Consider the following 16,590-nt stretch of genomic DNA (forward strand, 5'->3'; position numbering starts at 1 on the left):
ACTGGAACAGTCTGGTTAGGAATACATATATATAATTATATATTTTGCCATGTGAATGCAGAGCCGCGAAAAACCAACATTTCATCGATGATAAAGTCGAGTTGCAGAGCTGGGAATAGTTGGTTTGCGGATGTTGGCCAAAGAATGCCACTGAAGGCCTTTCATTGTCCTGGGGAAACATGGACCAATAACTCAAGATGGGGGTTTAGCAATAAGCATGAACAACCTGATGATGTTTCCATGATTCACCTTTCAAAACATCAACACTGATTATCAGAAATAAAAGGTGATGACTCTTCTTCTGCAGCGAAGTATGAAGCTGTCTGTGAACAAAAAAAAAAAAAAAAAAAAAAAAAAAGACACGATCTGTACCACACATGTGTGTGTGTATGTGTGAGTGTGTGAATTATCAGCTTTCAGCATCCTTGGTTTAGAATAATAATATACTGTGGCCTTGAATAGCCCAAACTGGTGCCGTACAGGGAGTTGTTCGCATTCGTTTGCATTTAATATTCTAGTTGAAGAGCTTTGCTGGCAACTACATGGGGTTCCATTAATGGAATCTGGCAGTGGCTTTTATAACTTAGAAGATGCTGTTGTACAGAATGTGCATGTGTCACCGCAGACTACATGTTTCCTCCCATTGGGTGTCATTCTCTTAGCTCGTGATTGCTACTTGTCAAAAAATGATATTTGATTATATACATATACACACACATACACGGGGAATAGCTTTAGTGATGTTTGTAATTAGTGTATATCACACAATTTGGATATTGGTGTAGATATTGATATCCAATATGCAACCACAGAAAGATCCAACAATTGGGTTTCATCCGAACAAAAGATCAGAGGGAGTTACTCGATGTAGTGATTGTTTTGTTTCCACACTTTGCAAATAGTGTGGTAAACACTAATTACAAATATCTGTGCAGGTGGACACCTCTCCTTCCCACATACCCCACATACACATTGTAATTTATTTTATATTTGCATCGAGAACTTTTAGGATATTTTTACAGTAGATTTTAAAAAATATGAAATTATTAAGCTTCTTAAACTGAATGAGAATCATATGAAATGTATTATGAAATTTAGCCAACTATGATAAAAAAACAAAGCAGAAGATGAAATTGAATAATATAAAAAATGTCATAAGCCATTGCACTCAAATCTTTTATGGTAAATTTATGCTGAAACTTTCTAGTGTAAGTAAGAATTTTGTGGAGATAGAGAGAGGTTCACACCCAAGAATTCACGGCACAATAATTCTCAATCCTATTTGATGGGTGTTTATGTTGCACTCCCACCCAATTGGCATTTTCACTGACACAATCTCAGGGCACACTACTATTTAGGGTTAAATGTAACCATTCTCTCATGGCACCTGTAGCCCCCTGTTGGGCAACAAGGTTTGGTGCACGTTTGTTTTTAATCTGGCAGTGTCCAGTTGTGGAGCATGGTGGGTGTGGCATCAATGGCACATCTTGTCAGATGGTCCTCTGCTTGCACATCTGACATGAAGCAAATGAACCAAGTTTCTTTGCCAGTGTGTGTGTATTTGTGTGTGTTTTCTTTTGCCTTGCTTCATTTTTATCTGTAATGTTGGGTGATTTTGCATGTGAGTTTCATGGTTATGGTGGCACTTCCCACAAGGGTTGTGTGGGGGTGCGGTGGTTGTGTTCCCTTTAGATTGGGTGTAGGAATGGTTAACATTCTTACACAAGTCTTTATAATACATACATAAATATATATATATATATATATATATATGCATTTATATGTATGTATATATAATATTGTTGTTTGATGTGTAGTATATGAATGCCATGTATTTGGATATTTCATTGATGTGTTGAGTAATATCACAAAAGATTCATGCAGGGATTAATTGCATGGAATCTTTGAAAATTACTGCTAAGTTTGAAAGAATGCATGTTCTTTTATGATGTAGTAGATCAGCTTGGTCAGATGATTTCAATGTGAAATGGTGGTTATAGTATCCATGGTTTTGAGTAATGATATTAAACACCCCTTCAATAGATCTTCACTAGTTTAACAATTAATCTTTGCAATAACATTTTTGGCTAATATTTTTACATTGTCAAGTGCTCTTGTATAAATCCAATATAAAAAGCCATGACCAAATTTTATTGTTGATTTACTACAAGCAAAGTTTATAATATATACATAAATATATATATATATATATATATATGTTAATTAGGGTCTAGGTGTTGATGGGGTTAAAACTTGCTTAAGATTTGGATTATAATAGACTTCAGGTTAAAATTCATTGAATGGGATATTCAATAAAAGAGTTAACAAAAACTCAAGAATTGACATGCATGTTAGACACCAATTTCATGCAATTATAAGATTAAAGAACATTATAAGGTTTGTCATTATTGCACAATAACATGCACCAAGAGTCAAGTTATATATATATATATATATATATTTATATCTATCTATCAGTTAAGATATTCAACAAATTTGTGTGACACCAAACATAAGATTTATTCCTAAACAGATAAGAGCTAAGTTAAATTGAAAACTAATAACTAATTACAAATTATCTCAATGTTATTATTTCATGACACTCAACATAATTTAATAACGAGAGTTTTTTCTTAAGAACCTCAAATGACTATTGCACGTTGCCATACTTTTGTACCTTTCTCTTACGGTTTTACTGCAAACTTTGACTACGTCAACTTCACAGGTTTCTTTCTACATTCACAATCACACCGTTACTCTTTTCTAACTCAACTTCACTTTTCTGCCTGAGCCTCCCACTCAAATTGCTGCCATTGTATGGTCATTGTTTATGATGGATAGAATTAAAAATTAAATCAATGAGTTCCAAAGATTTGTGGGACGTCGTTAGTACGTAGAAGCATTAACTTTTATCAGATAATCGTAAACTAGTTATCTTAATCAGTTTACACGATTTCAAACATTGTCCAATCCATTTGAGTTGATACAGCCTTATATTTGACCTCTGACCCTCTTGTATGACCTCTCAATATTTGCGTACTACCCAAATGCGCAGTCATCGAATGCACATATTTATTTACTCACTGGCCAGATAATCATGTTCTACCAGGAAAAAAAAAAGGAAAAAAAAGAAAAAAAAGAAAAAAGTGCTCAAATTTGAAATAAAAGCGAGGAATGATATGGACCTAAGATTACGTTCGTTTTGGTAGAAACCTTTCAAATCAGGCAACGGAGAAATGATTCCACATCCCATGCATATAAATATTGCACTCGCAAATGGCAATTCCGCAAAAAACTTCTTCGAAACCCGTAGTAGGTAATGACATATACATAATATCACAGAACTTATGATACTGCCAAATCATTATGCTCTTGGTCACAAACTTTGAAGGGAAGCTTGGGATTGGAGCAATACTACAGAATCTCTCTTTCTCTCTCTCCAGTGTGAGCAAATGATTGGCAAGTAGAAACTACGGAGTAGACAAAATGGCCTCTACATCATTTACTCCAGTTCCTTGGCAAAGTCGGCATTGTCCACGAAAACCTGGAAAACCCACTCATAGCTCATGACAGATGAAATTTGGAATTTGCAAACAGGATTGGTAATTTTGAGACTGCAATTAGATAGACTTGAAAAACTTGGAAAACAGTGTTAACATATAATTTTAACAAATCCGCCGAGTGGGGGATATTTAAATAGGTATGTAAGATCATACCGATTTCCAGCCATCAGGATCCAGGCAAGCTGTGATTTTGGTGTTGATACCAGGAAGAGGACCCGGCTCACGTGTAATCTTTCCTCCAAAGGTCCGTACGGCCTCTGCAGTTTTGTACACATCGTCTGTGCCTACTGCGATCTGAAACCATGAAGCACACGTTAGAACGTGATAAATCGAAAAGAATGCAACGCAACATCTTGCACCAGCTAATTCACAAGATTTAAGCTGGATTAATGATAAGTAAAGGCGCCTCAACTATCGTCAGTAAGATTGTACCTGAGCATAGCCAGTGCCCTTCGTATATTCAGTTACACCGTAATTGTATGTTAATTCCAAGACAGTCGTTTTCATTTCATCGTCACCATAGCCCACCATTGCAAGCGTGTACTGTGAGGCCAAGTCAAATGTGTTAAGAAAGAGAGATTCCACGAGAGCACAGTACAATCTACAAAACATAACCTTCGGTGATTGCCACGCATAGAGTGATGTGTTGTACCTTCTGATCAGGATTGTCCCGTCTGCGAAATTCCTTCATTCCAAAGGCCTAGGCACATACAAACCACTTCGTTGAACTGATGAGCCATATTCAATAAAATAAAGATATGAGCACGACTAGATACACCCTCCCGTGGGCAGACATCAGCTTTCGGTAAACATTCAACGAAATGTACACGTCATCCTATCATTTTCGTTAAGATGCCATTGGAGGTCTCTTTTCCAATGGACGAAAACGAAGCCCTCGTCTAGCTTTTCACTAATGTATAAATTTTACACATGCAGATATATAATGGGCCTATAAATGATCAAGATGGTGAAAGTTCTACCTTCTCATAGAACTGAACTGCCCGATCAAGATCTCCAACACGAAGCATGACCTGGCACAAAGGCTCAGGAGTTGCGGATCTCTGGATGAGCTCAAACTTGTAGCCATCAGGGTCCTCAACAAAGGCGATGATTGATTTCCCGCCCTTCACGGGACCAGGCTCTCTTGTGACCTTTCCACCCTTTGCCTTGACAAGATCAACAACCTTCTGGACCTGCCAAAACATCAAAGAGGACTCCAATCAGAGATTATGAATGAGAACAATCGACCTGCATTTGGAATGAGTGTAAAGGCGAACCGTCTGAAGGGCTGAATATTCTTACGTGACGACCTATTCTTGTCAAATCTGTTTCATATCATGACATCTTCGCTTAGGAATCATGAAAATGCCGATGAAGATGGACTAATTACACAAATAACACCACTCTAGACGTTTTTCAGGTAATCAAGTGTAGAACTTACATCCTCAACAGCAATTCCAAAATGCCCAAAACCGGTTCCGATGTCGTACTTGTCCACTCCATAATCTGTCCCAAGATAAATAAAACCGAGTCAGTGACAGAGTCCGAAAAATGATGAGGAAAATCTTATACTGGAGCGGAGACTCACTGCAGAGCATGTCAATGAGTCGTAGAAACTTGAAAACTTCTAATCTAAGCTTCAGGAGGAAATTAGATATGTTAAGAGATTCCACACACTCGCAAATGTCGGAAGCTATACGCCATGTCTGATACGAAATTCTTGGATAGAGTGCACAATGTAAAACGTGATATACTTACTGTATGTCAACTCCACCACGAAATTGGTATCTTCAGGCCCATAACCCAAGAATGCATTAGTATACTTCTCTTCAGGAATATCCCTTCTCCTCAGAAGTTTCATCCCCAAACATTCTGTGTAAAACCTGTACAGATACTTAGATTGAGTAAAACCCAAAAAAAATACCATTGTTGAATAACTTGCACAGGCATAATATAAAAAACAAATGTCTAGGTAGGCTTTGTAAATTTCGAGCGTCCAATCACACCTATCCATGGAAAGAAAACTGAAAAGTAGGTACTGTACTTGATGGTTTTGTCAAGATCGCCAACCCGGTACACAACATGTAGCATGCGGCGATTGTCCTTCTTACTGAATTCCAATATATTTTCCTCATTCGTCGCTGTCTCAGTTGAAGCGGCAGATGCCATGATGCTTAAACTTCTAGCTTGACGCACTAGGGCTGGTCTAGGAAGACCTGTTAAAAAAAAGATGGCCATCCACAGGAGCATATTGGTAATCCTGATACTGTCGCTTACAGTAATAGTTTAGAATTAACTTCAGTAATAGTTTCCATACATCTATTCAGTTTTAAGAAATGATTTTATCTAAGCAATGATGGATAGTAGCAACAAAAATAAAAAATAAAAAAAATAAAAAAGCATCCACGAGTTTGAGGCCTGTATTTCGCATCGGGGTTTCGCTAGGACTCATACAAGAAGATCAATGACTAACACGGGGACACAATGTAAATCAAAGTTGAGACCATAGCCACACACTCACACTGGCCCCACATACTTCCAGAGTCAAACTGCGATCATACCAATAACAGTCCGCAAGAGTTCAAGCTACCACAAGGTCTAATTTTGGTGAAGAACTACACAACACAGGCTTGAACGGCAAAATTTGGAGCCGCCTTTTATCCGTAGTTAAACCCACAAAATGCACACTTAAGATATCAGCAAAATCATTACAATACAGAAAGCAAGTGAATGAGATTAAAAACAACGTATGATTCCTGTCACAGACACCGTCTACCAAATTTGCCGTGAGACCTACAATAATTCAACGCTACAATAACGACACTTCACGACATTCGGGGGCATAGAGAGCGCCCTCTAGTTACAGCTAAGTGTTTAATGAACATTGAAGAAAACACGAGACACGTACAAATCACAAAGGATCATCGTAACTCCACCACTCAACAAAAACACAATCGTCGCAAATCGCCTTGACTATTTCAGCTCATCAATTGGCGCAACGGATCTTAAATTGCATCACTACAACCACTAAGATACACGTAGGGTTATCGCACAAAACAATGTACACTCAGTAGCGCGACCTCACAGAGCAATACGCAGCACAATCCGCCGATTCAGAACCCGATGACCAGCACCGTGAGGACGATACCCACGATATCTGACATGAGGGTAAAAGCGACACTCCACGCTTGTGACAACAAACCACGACTGAAGTGACTCCAACCCAAAGCCGCGAAGAAACTAAAATCATCACGCGCAAAACAACTCTCTAAGTCACCATCTGCGAATCGATACTGTCCGGCCAACCATACCTCGCCGCGAATTCCACACTTTCAAGTGATGAAGATCAGATACCAGAACCAGTTACACAAAAGGGGACAGAAGGCGAGGTGTTATAAACTCACGAGAGAGAGGAAGGGCGCGGCCGAAGAGCGAGGAGGAGCAAGCAAGCGTGGGGCGAAGTGAAACACGAGGCACTGAAGAAGCGGGGGGAGTAATGAACACGCTGGAGGAAGGAATAGTTAGGGTTTTCGCCATAGCCATCCTCATCGCCATGGCCGTGGAGAAAGGAGCGAGATGCCCCAAGCGTGCTTCAGACCGCGGACAGAGAATTTTTTTTCTGTAGGGGGGCTGGACTCGGTGGCTGTACAGGTCAGTCTGGCTTTGATGTGGCGCTTCGTTATCCCTTGAATTCGCCACCTCTGCTGCTGCCTCCCGATAAGGCTCCTCCACCTTTCACGAGCACCGTTTGGTCCTTTTTTTCTCAGGCCGTAGGATGCCCACGAAAGCAAACAGTGCAGAGCCAGGGAAGGCGAACTTGCTCAATCAGCCCGTTCCAACAAACACTCGTGATGGAGGCTTCGACCACGACAAGTGGCAGACTTATTGTCCGGAGGCATGTGATCCGCAGTCATGAATGCGGTGAGAGAAAAAAACATGACATTCTTTTGCGATGATAGTGTGGTGGCCGTAGCTGTGAGGCTGTGTCTCGCTACCTGTACGTATTTTTACGACCCGTAGTCTACTGAAATGGCGCATCTTCATGCGCACCACAGAGAGGACTACCGCAGCATAGATTTTTTTTCTTCTTTTCAATCCAGAATGACGAACACTGTCAAATTCAAGTGCATGTTCTTGGTGAAAGATGTAGTTTAGTGGGTTTGATGATAAACCAGTCGTCGACTGTCATCAGCATTTCTGCAAGTGCAGCTTGCAATCACGACCAGCTGAGGAAGAGAAAGAATCCAGCATCACAGCAAAATTCCATGTTCCGAGGGAACCATCCAATGCGTCATTGGTGAACTCGCAATGTGTTTGTCAAGAGATTGTATTCATTCTTAGGTTCCTTGATTGCATCGAGAGATTGAGATGTTGCTTATGCTCTGAATATAAGAGGATAGTAAGGATAGCAAGGAGAAGACTACATGCTAGTGAAGATGGTAGCCAGGCGCTTAACCATGGACTCATAGCTTTTGCGTGGCCCAAAGCAACTACTGCAGCGGAGATAGTGTTGTAGATCAAACTGGCCACCATTGCCCATGCAAATGGAGTGGCGCGGCTGACCGACCTCGAGCCCCTTCCACTGGGCGCCAGCGTTGCGATCGCGCCAATCTGCAATAAACCCAGAACCAAGAGCACTTCAGCAATAATAATGCACTTGGTATCAAGTTTAGACAAGAATAAACGCATTCTTATTATTAATCCATTGCGAATAGGAGCGTCATTGCACTGTCCTTACCAGGCCATAGACAACACACGAAAACGCTGCAGAGTTAGCTTGTTTACTAGCTTGTTTATCATATTTGCATCGATTACTTGGTCTCCCATCTCCTTGACAACGTTTTTAGTATCTTCAGGGCTCTGCCTTTTTTGAGACAGCATTTCCAGCTTCTTCGTCAGTCTGTATATCTCAGACTTGATTTCACTACTTGCAAGCTCTTGTAAGGTGCGTTTCCAGAGTCCTCGACCGCTAGTCAAGGGAGCGCTTGGAACTCGTAGACCTTCCACCTGCCAAGACACATCTCTTCTGGTGCGTTTCCAGGTGCTCTCACCTGTCTGCCATTCTCCCGCATATGCCACAACCACCTGTGACGCAGGTTGAATTGCTTTTCCAAAGCGCGTTCATGAAAGGCATGCAAAGACTCCCAAAAGACGAGCAGGATGAACATGGGCATCCTAAATTCACTTCGCTCATGGGTTTAATAGCGACCAGAGTATTACCTGATGGACATATATCCAGACGGCGAAACTTTCAGAAGTAGAAGCCCCTTCAAGCAAGTTCCCTCCATCTTGCTGGCATACCATATGCGTTGCAACCCATAGCTCCTGAAAGAAGGCTTTCAAGTACCGTCTACTCCGATCTCCTGCCAGACGAGAGGAGACGGTAAGAAATTTGTAGTGCTACCTCAAAAGCAGCTTCAGACGGATCCAATTCTTCTCTGTACCGTTAGGGGCATGTATTCTAGCGAATAATTCATACCATGGTTCTGTACTCTTGGCAAGTGACGCCTTCAGTTTGTCGTAGTTCCTGCATGTGTGTCGTTAACGCCGTCTCTGCCATTTTTCGAGATCTGTCACACATTGCAACAATTTCAACAATTCCGTCTTTCACCAAATTCGCTTCTAAAGAATGGTATGAAGATTCACACTAGCAAATCGGTGGCCAAGATTTTGATATCATACTGAGAACTACCATAAGGGTCCAAGCAGTTGTGGCAGGCAAGCTTCATGATCGCCCCAACGATGCAGATGCAAGTCGGAGTCAGCAGCAACCGCCACATTGGCACACCAACCGCAAAAAGGAAGCATGCAATCTAAGTCGTAGAGCTTGTAAAATCCATAAATTTGTAGGGAGGCGAATTGAAATCTTGGTCCTATGTTGGGAATCAAGCCACTCAAAAATAGAGGCTTAATGTTAGCTCTAACCAGAGACAACAACTTCACGAACAAGACCCGCCAATGCGCCCAGGGACTTAAGGGTAGTGCAGAAGCCGATAGCGAGGACGAGCACATGCACCATCTCCCGCAACAGGTATTGATCCAACAGAGGCACACGCGCCCAATCCATCACATAACCGACACCTAAAACCTTATAAACTCTAATTCTACCCTTGGTCCTCCTTTGCACCAATTCCCCACCACCGAGCATGTCTCCGTCTCGACTGCAGATACCTGCTCCTATTTCACCAGCACCCGCGCCCCACATAGCCAGGACGCCACACATTGTGCTTCATCAAGCTCCCACGACATACTACAGAAGCAGCAGGAAACAGAGGTGCAACTTGGAATCTGAGATCCGTGAGAGGCAAAGAAGAAGGAAGCAGACGTAAGTGATCCAATTGTGATGCGGGAGCGATAGTGATCATATTGATTGATTGTGATGGTTGCTTGAAGCCTACCGATTGAAGCCTGACGAACCCCGGAGAGATGTACCCCTGCCCAAAATTTACGACTTAAGGACGCATCGAAAACATAGTGAGGTCATCCCCTGGGCCCTCGTACTGAAAAGATCCTTTCTGGCTCCCAATGTGCACTGAAAATATTCCATTGCGATGGTTTCATGTTCTGAAGGATCACGACCATGAAGTGTGCTGCATCGAGCTCCGGTGGGACAAAACTAGATTGTTCGTGGGAGCCTCTGTGACCGGTTATGTCCCGTGGCGGTTCGGTCAGAGCAGGAGGTCATCCTAATCGTGTTCTTGCATCCATCCATGACTGTTTCGAAATCTTCGTTGGAGGTTCTGTGGTGGATTGGGAGATGCCGATGGAGAGACTCGAGGAACGAGAAGTGGAACAAAAGTACAAGCTCTGCTATCCGCAGCACCAGTGTCCTGGGCCACTCGTTCTAACACCAGAGTGCCAAATCAGTCCATCACCCACGCCTCTCTCACCATCCAGAAGCCCCCCACTGGTGCTTGGCCAACTCTCCGCTACTTTTCGAAGATCAATCCTGTGCTCAGCACGTACCCACCTCTGTCCCTCGATTGCAACGTCTCTACTCCAGGACCTCAAGGACTCCCAGGACCGCTGTGTCCCCTGTTAATTTCTCTGTATGTGTAGATAAGCTTAGAACCAGCTTGTGAATTGGTGGTGTCGTGCGCGACTGTTGTTGCAATTCAACTTCAATCCGTCGACATTGTGCCATAGGTCGCAGATACACACGATTACTCCGTTGCGGACCAAGTTTTCGGAGAACTCTCTAGGTAGTAGCTATGGTGGCCACGGCTGGGAGCGCCGTCAGTATGATGAGTACGAAAGATATCGCACTTCCGGCACTGGCAGGCACCAGCTCCCAAGCTCATTTGTCTCAGACCACTCCATCTTCTCTTTTGGTAATGTCACGATAAACGAAGTACTTCTGATGAATTACGTGTTCAAGTTTGTAGCTGCACTAATTTGCATTGCTAACCTATTCTTGGGAAGACGCGCGTTCTGTTGTATCACTAGCACCTTTGCGGGCGTCTTTCGATTCTAGGGAGTGCCATTCCTACATACATCTTAGAGTATTCATGCAATTCGTGAACTTCTCATTTCTTATCAAGTTAACGTAGAGAAGAATTCATGCTCTTGAAAGGTTTTGTTCTGGGTCGTTACGGACAATCACTTCAACAGACGCTTGTGTAGAAGGCTCTGCGAACTCAACCACGGCCTGACTACAGCCTCCTGCCTCCCCATCCATTGCCACTTACAGCTGAGGGGACAGTTTCTAGAAACTTACGTCGTAGAAGATTCTTGTTCGCTACAGAAGTAAACTACTTCATTGTGCTAAATTCGTTTAACTTTCTCACGTCTTCTTCTTAATCAGGTAACAGCTGCGGTCGGGAACTTGAGGCCTAGTCTGCGTCTGGCGACTAAGAGGGTGATCAGAAATCCAGCAAATTCAAAGCACGTGAGGTCCATCACGCATACTCTTGCTTCTTCTTCACAAGATACACAAAAGACTGTCGACATTGACTTACCTGAAATATCGTTGAAGTCGGATGCCGGGGACAACTTCTACTTGCAACGAGCCTTGCTCACCGCAACCGCCAGCTTTGCACCCTTGCTCCTAAGTGCCCAAGTAAGTGCGTTCGAGGGTTTCTCAGTTTTGTGCGTTCTACATGCGATCGTTGCCCCCTATGACTAGACGAGCTTAATTGATTCATCAGAGATTGCAAGGTTTGTGGTTACTGACGTCTTACTTTATTGACTGGTGAGCAGGATGCATACGCAGCTGGTGGGGAATACGGCATTCTGGAGGGCAGGACCCTTGCACTTATTCACCCTGTAGTGATGCTTGCGTTTTTTGTGGCCACTGGGTGGGCAGGATACTTGGGTTGGCAATGGCGCCGCGTGCGGACCATTCAGGACGAGATCAATGAATTAAAGAAGCAGGTGCCGGCCGCTGTCGAGGGTGCACCCCCATCGCCAGTTGAAGGCCAAATTAAGGAACTCACTGAGGTATACGAAGTCTTGAATACCTTGGGTGTCTGTTTCGACTCTTCTCGTATCATGTCTTCTTATTGCCCATCTTGCTTAACACCGAGGCCATGTGATTAAGACGTGAGTTAAAATTGCAGACAAGGAAAGCGCTTGTGAAGGGAGGCTTTAGAGAACGTCACTTCAACTGGGGTTCCATTCTGCTTGGCGGAGGTGTCTTGTTTTCTGTTAGTGGAGCTCTGAACACCTACTTGAGAACGGGGAAGCTCTTCCCAGGGCCTCATCTCTACGCCGGCGCGGGTATGGTTTCGCCTACATTACCACTTGTGTACTGTTTTGTTGTTGCTCTTCAACTCATAAACTTGACGTATTGTGTTTGAATCATACCAACATGTCTTTTTTTCCAAAATGGCCGGAAGAACTGCATTATTTACCAGTATGTGTGAATGTTTCCTTATCTTGTGATACTATGCGAATAAAAATTCGACCTTTCGTTGATGGTCGCAGGAATCACCGTACTCTGGGCACTTGCTGCAGCCCTCGTTCCACCCATGCAGAAAGGGAATGAGACCGCACGAAGCCTTCACATCGCTCTCAACACCGTTAACCTCTTGCTCTTCGCGTGGCAGATCCCAACTGGCTGGGAGATCGTCTTGAAGGTTTTGGAGTTCACAAAGTTTCCCTGAAACATTCATCAGATTTAGTACATACCGGAGGTCATTTCACATGCATTCGTTTTCGTGCCTGGAAAATTTTGCACAAATTCTTCGGCAGTCACGTAATGTTGAAGCTTCTAGTGGCTTGCCAGTAGTCAGGTTTACTTTGTAGCATGCCTGTTGTTTTACTACTGTACAACTATTCTTGATTAAATGTATCTTGAGAATTACATTCATTATTCAGGTGAACACTATTGTGCATTGCCTTTTCGTCATTTTCCGGCGAAAGGTTTACCTGGTGCTGTGGACTCTATTAGTTTCTTTTCTTACTGTGATAGCAAACGATGAGGTGTACACATTCTAAATGGTTTGACTTCTACACGAACATTGCAGAAAGAAATATCATATGTTACTTAAGGTCAATGGACACGTAATGAAATACGATATGAATACATCTGATAACAAGCATTATACTGAGTATTAATCTTCCATGCAAGAGATAGGGGGCCTACGAGGTGACCGTTGTAATGTGTATCTGAAGTATTAGGTGGTTATGGGCAGAGAGGATGTGATATTTGCTTGCACTGTATCGACTTTCTAGAGGAGTATTTTCATTCCTGACAATCACATTGAAGTCAGAGAAACAGTTTTCTTCTATCAATGTTTATTCCAAGACCGAATCATATGTTGTACGTACGCCTGTATTGTTTTTAGCCAAACTTGTCAAGTTGCAATACAATGGCACCATGAAGAGAAGAAAGAACAATAGATTACAACTTCTTCAATACCACTAGCAAAAAATCAGCACTGAGAAACTTGTAATGTTCTTGTTCTTGACGATTGTGAAGCATGGACCGACAACGAGTGGCAACTCGCCGTTCGTGACGCAGAAACCATTCGTCGGTGCACTCAGAACCCATATGCACAACCATCAGCGGCTCTACTAAAGACCGCACCCATGAGGAGAACTTGGCACATTTCTTCGGTTCCTGGAGCATCCTCATGCGAGCATCGTCGGAATACAGTTCTAAATCTTCCAAATGCTCCAGGCGAATTACCTCAAATCCACCGACTGTGTTTATGCAGTCTTGGATTTCCTCCAAAGATGGAATGTAGATCGGCAAGTTGAATGCGTCCCAAGTCTCTTCCGTAATTATACCCTGCACGTCGCATTATTGAATTCCAATTTCTTTTAATCCTACTGCTCCATTTCATTCAAAGAAACATTAAGGGAACGTGTAAAGTATGACCCTTAAGCATGGCACCTCTGGATGTAAAAGCACTAACGATCAATCATTTGCTTTCTGCCAACTACGTACCTCCTCAATGAGATCATCCCATGCACCTTCGAAGTCATACCCGGTCATGAAGCGGTGTTGCCGCTCAGGAATGGTTTGATTGGTGGGGTCAGCGCAATCAGCTCGCCCGGACAGATAGCAATGCAGAATGCCGCCCGGCACCAGTTCAGCGGCGCGGCACTGTAGAAACTTGCGGAGGTCCGTCTTGCTCTGTTCGGCGAACGCTTGTGCAATCGAAGGCTTGCCCCCCATTATCCAACATGACCCTCGATTGTACAGCTCCGACTCTGGGTCCGTTACCTCTGCTGGTATCTGTAGCTTCACAAACCACAACCAAGGAAATGATTGAGACTATTACAATTTCTTTGGAATTGAGTTACTGTGCGCCAGATCTGTCAGCTAAGTTAGCTCGATTCAACTTGCTGCGATGAAGAAATTGACGCGTATACCGTACCTGTGAAATCCAATGCAAACAGTGCAGGGATGTCGCGAAGGAATAGCCTCCGGTAAAAGGATCCCGGAACACCAGCCGCGAAGTACTCTCGTACCAATCCGGCTCCTGGTTCCTCTGCCCCCTTCATTGGTGGCAGCAAGCTAAACAAAGTGTTGAAATCATTCGCTGGCAAGTCGTTAAAGAAGGCTTGAATTTCCGGCATGAGTGAGTTGCGGGACTGGTACTCTCGACGAATACACGCCACCACAAAGTCCATGCACGCTAACGAGTTGCGACCCGTGGCGCTTCCGAAGTCGGCTATTCGGAGGAGACTAGGGTTGATGTGGAGATTCATAATGTGGACAGCTTCGGCGAGAGAGGGTTGCAAGCTCTTGAGAGCGTACGCCTGTACCACCGACATGCGGTCGTAGCTTGTCTCCCCGTTGCCCCCGTTCATCCACATGATCCTTTCCATTTCTCTCGCAGGTCGGGGGGACGTTGCATGAACGGGGGGCACAGGCGGATTCGATACCTGTACCATTTCGGAGCTCATAAAATAAAAAAATAACCACTAACGCAATATACTTCGAACTGCGCGGTGATCGATGTTACTGCTGCCAATTGATAGAATACATTTTGATGACAGGAGGAGAAGCAGCCAGATCGTCGTTGTCGCTTGATGAAAGATTAAAGACACACCACTGCCTGGCACTTGTAAATAGATGGATATTCCAAGTTCTGATTCTCCAATTCCAAAGGTTACCAAGAGACTCCGCCACGTGAATCACAAACGATGGGATGCGCGGTTGCAAGTCCGAGTCGTCTCCGAAGCAACTTGCTCATTCTTCTCTACTACCCACAGAGAGCTTCGGTGGTAAGATGTTAAGATGAATCTCTCAACTGATTAGGACCAATCTACCAGTCAGCATCTTGGAAGACGTAAGAAAAAAAGAAGAAAAATAAAACAACCCTCTGAGTTGATAACGCTGCGAGTCGTGAAATCGCCGACCAGGTCGGTAATACCACAATCGATCCACTTCAGTCACCGGTGATCGAAATCAAGAGCTAGCTCTGAAATGCAAGGGTCACTTCTCTGTGTGTTGACAGAACTTGCGCGAACCAACATGAGGAGCGCAGATCTACAAGACCATGCAACACGAAACAGAAGAATAAAATAATACATATAATTTTATTAAAATAAAAACCCCCCACGCACAGTACCTAAAATAAATCTAGCACCTTGCTGCAAGGGGGGGGGGGGTCAACGTGGAGCAGTTCTCTCAAAAAACAATGCAGGCTACGGAAACTCCGGATTGTTTCAGAATGCCAGCCGAGCATCGAATCCAAAACCCGGATGAACCACAACAGGTCCCCGAGGTGAACGACACAACCAGACAGTAAATGTCCACAACACTGGATGAAGACGGACGTGATCAAACACTGTGCAACACGATAAAAACCTGCAGGACAAACCATGAAAAACTAGGCGGATCCCTCGAGTTGCTTGCACGAGCGTGGTACCCAAACAAGAGAACTAACTGGTTGTGAGATGCTCTCGTCGACAAGGAGAAGGAGGAGTTCAGGTGTGGTAGTAGTAGTCGTAGTTGTCGCGGTAGTAGTAGGAATCAAGTAACATTGATCCTCTGCAAGGAGATACGAACTAGTTTTTTAAGGATCACGCAGCGGCGAAAGGGAAGAAGGGAAGTATGATGGTCCCTGCCGGATCAGTGAGCACCTGCTGCGGTGGTTGTTGATCACTGTGGGCTTTGGGAATTGAATACGCCACCACCACCTTCACCATTCTGAAAACTGCCGAAAGGAAAACAAAACACTCCGTTCCGGGCTTGCAGGGAAGAAAGAAAGACGGGCTGGGCGGGGCCGGGCCTACTCAATGCGCACACCCGCCTGTTCCCGGGCCTAAACGCGAATCACGTGCCTCTGGGAACTTGGGAACCTTGTAGGAGATAGCCGTTCCCAAAGAGTTCCCATAGTGTTCCCTTGATGAGTCACGCTGCGGTTGCATCAGCTGACTTTGGACTCTCTCCTCTGGTCAAAATGATGCAAGATAAAGTTTCTTGTCATTTTGTCATGGTTTTTTCATTTCTCAATTTTCATTAATTTCCCCGGACTTTATCAGGAACAAAGGGTCAAGGTTTTCTTGTGGGATATCATAAAATGCATGACTGCATGGGCAACTTTGAGAATGGAATCATCCCCCCTTC

At 43.7% G+C, this 16,590-nt stretch overlaps 4 protein-coding genes across 15 annotated transcripts; 1 reads left to right on the top strand and 3 right to left on the bottom strand.

The window, feature by feature from the left end:
• Positions 1–3,277: 3,277 nt before the first annotated feature.
• Positions 3,278–7,210, bottom strand: LOC112282214 (putative lactoylglutathione lyase, chloroplastic). Of its 6 annotated transcripts, none has more exons than XM_024519583.3 (10): positions 6,968–7,210; positions 6,125–6,217; positions 5,608–5,779; positions 5,322–5,446; positions 5,005–5,069; positions 4,544–4,756; positions 4,216–4,263; positions 3,996–4,106; positions 3,717–3,857; positions 3,278–3,544 (listed from the first exon to the last, which is right to left on the bottom strand). In XM_024519583.3, the coding sequence occupies exons 3-10, from the start codon at positions 5,730–5,732 to the stop codon at positions 3,503–3,505; spliced, it is 870 nt and encodes a 289-aa protein (XP_024375351.1). In that variant the 5' UTR covers positions 5,733–5,779; positions 6,125–6,217; positions 6,968–7,210; the 3' UTR covers positions 3,278–3,502. The 6 variants fall into 6 exon arrangements, with proteins under 6 accessions (XP_024375351.1, XP_073390237.1, XP_073390236.1 ...); XM_073534136.2 differs by having other exon boundaries at positions 6,875–7,019; XM_073534135.2 differs by lacking the exon at positions 6,968–7,210 and adding an exon at positions 6,472–6,872.
• A 651-nt stretch (positions 7,211–7,861) lies between these two features.
• On the bottom strand, positions 7,862–10,200 carry LOC112282216 (uncharacterized). Of its 7 annotated transcripts, none has more exons than XM_073534140.2 (5): positions 9,256–10,200; positions 9,043–9,133; positions 8,784–8,926; positions 8,302–8,618; positions 7,862–8,174 (listed from the first exon to the last, which is right to left on the bottom strand). In XM_073534140.2, coding segments are annotated over exons 3-5 (402 nt in total). In that variant the 5' UTR covers positions 8,868–8,926; positions 9,043–9,133; positions 9,256–10,200; the 3' UTR covers positions 7,862–8,173. The 7 variants fall into 7 exon arrangements, with proteins under 7 accessions (XP_073390241.1, XP_024375354.1, XP_073390238.1 ...); XM_024519586.3 differs by having other exon boundaries at positions 8,302–8,648; XM_073534137.2 differs by having other exon boundaries at positions 8,302–8,648; positions 9,246–10,175.
• Positions 10,201–10,498: 298 nt separating this feature from the next.
• On the top strand, positions 10,499–12,886 carry LOC112282215 (uncharacterized). Its single transcript, XM_024519585.3, has 5 exons — positions 10,499–10,894; positions 11,368–11,622; positions 11,763–12,002; positions 12,122–12,281; positions 12,489–12,886. Exons 1-5 carry the CDS (start codon positions 10,775–10,777, stop codon positions 12,665–12,667), a joined length of 954 nt encoding a protein of 317 aa, XP_024375353.1. The 5' UTR covers positions 10,499–10,774; the 3' UTR covers positions 12,668–12,886.
• A 337-nt stretch (positions 12,887–13,223) lies between these two features.
• LOC112282217 (gibberellic acid methyltransferase 2-like) lies at positions 13,224–14,909 on the bottom strand. The gene is given in 4 exon segments (XM_090250858.1): positions 13,224–13,809; positions 13,957–14,247; positions 14,390–14,420; positions 14,422–14,909. Coding segments are annotated over 4 exon segments (1,212 nt in total). The 3' UTR covers positions 13,224–13,407.
• Positions 14,910–16,590: the final 1,681 nt, after the last annotated feature.

The sequence above is a fragment of the Physcomitrium patens genome, chromosome 5 (assembly GCF_059467195.1).
Source record: "Physcomitrium patens ecotype Gransden chromosome 5, ASM5946719v1, whole genome shotgun sequence".
In the NCBI taxonomy this organism is placed as follows: domain Eukaryota; kingdom Viridiplantae; phylum Streptophyta; class Bryopsida; order Funariales; family Funariaceae; genus Physcomitrium; species Physcomitrium patens.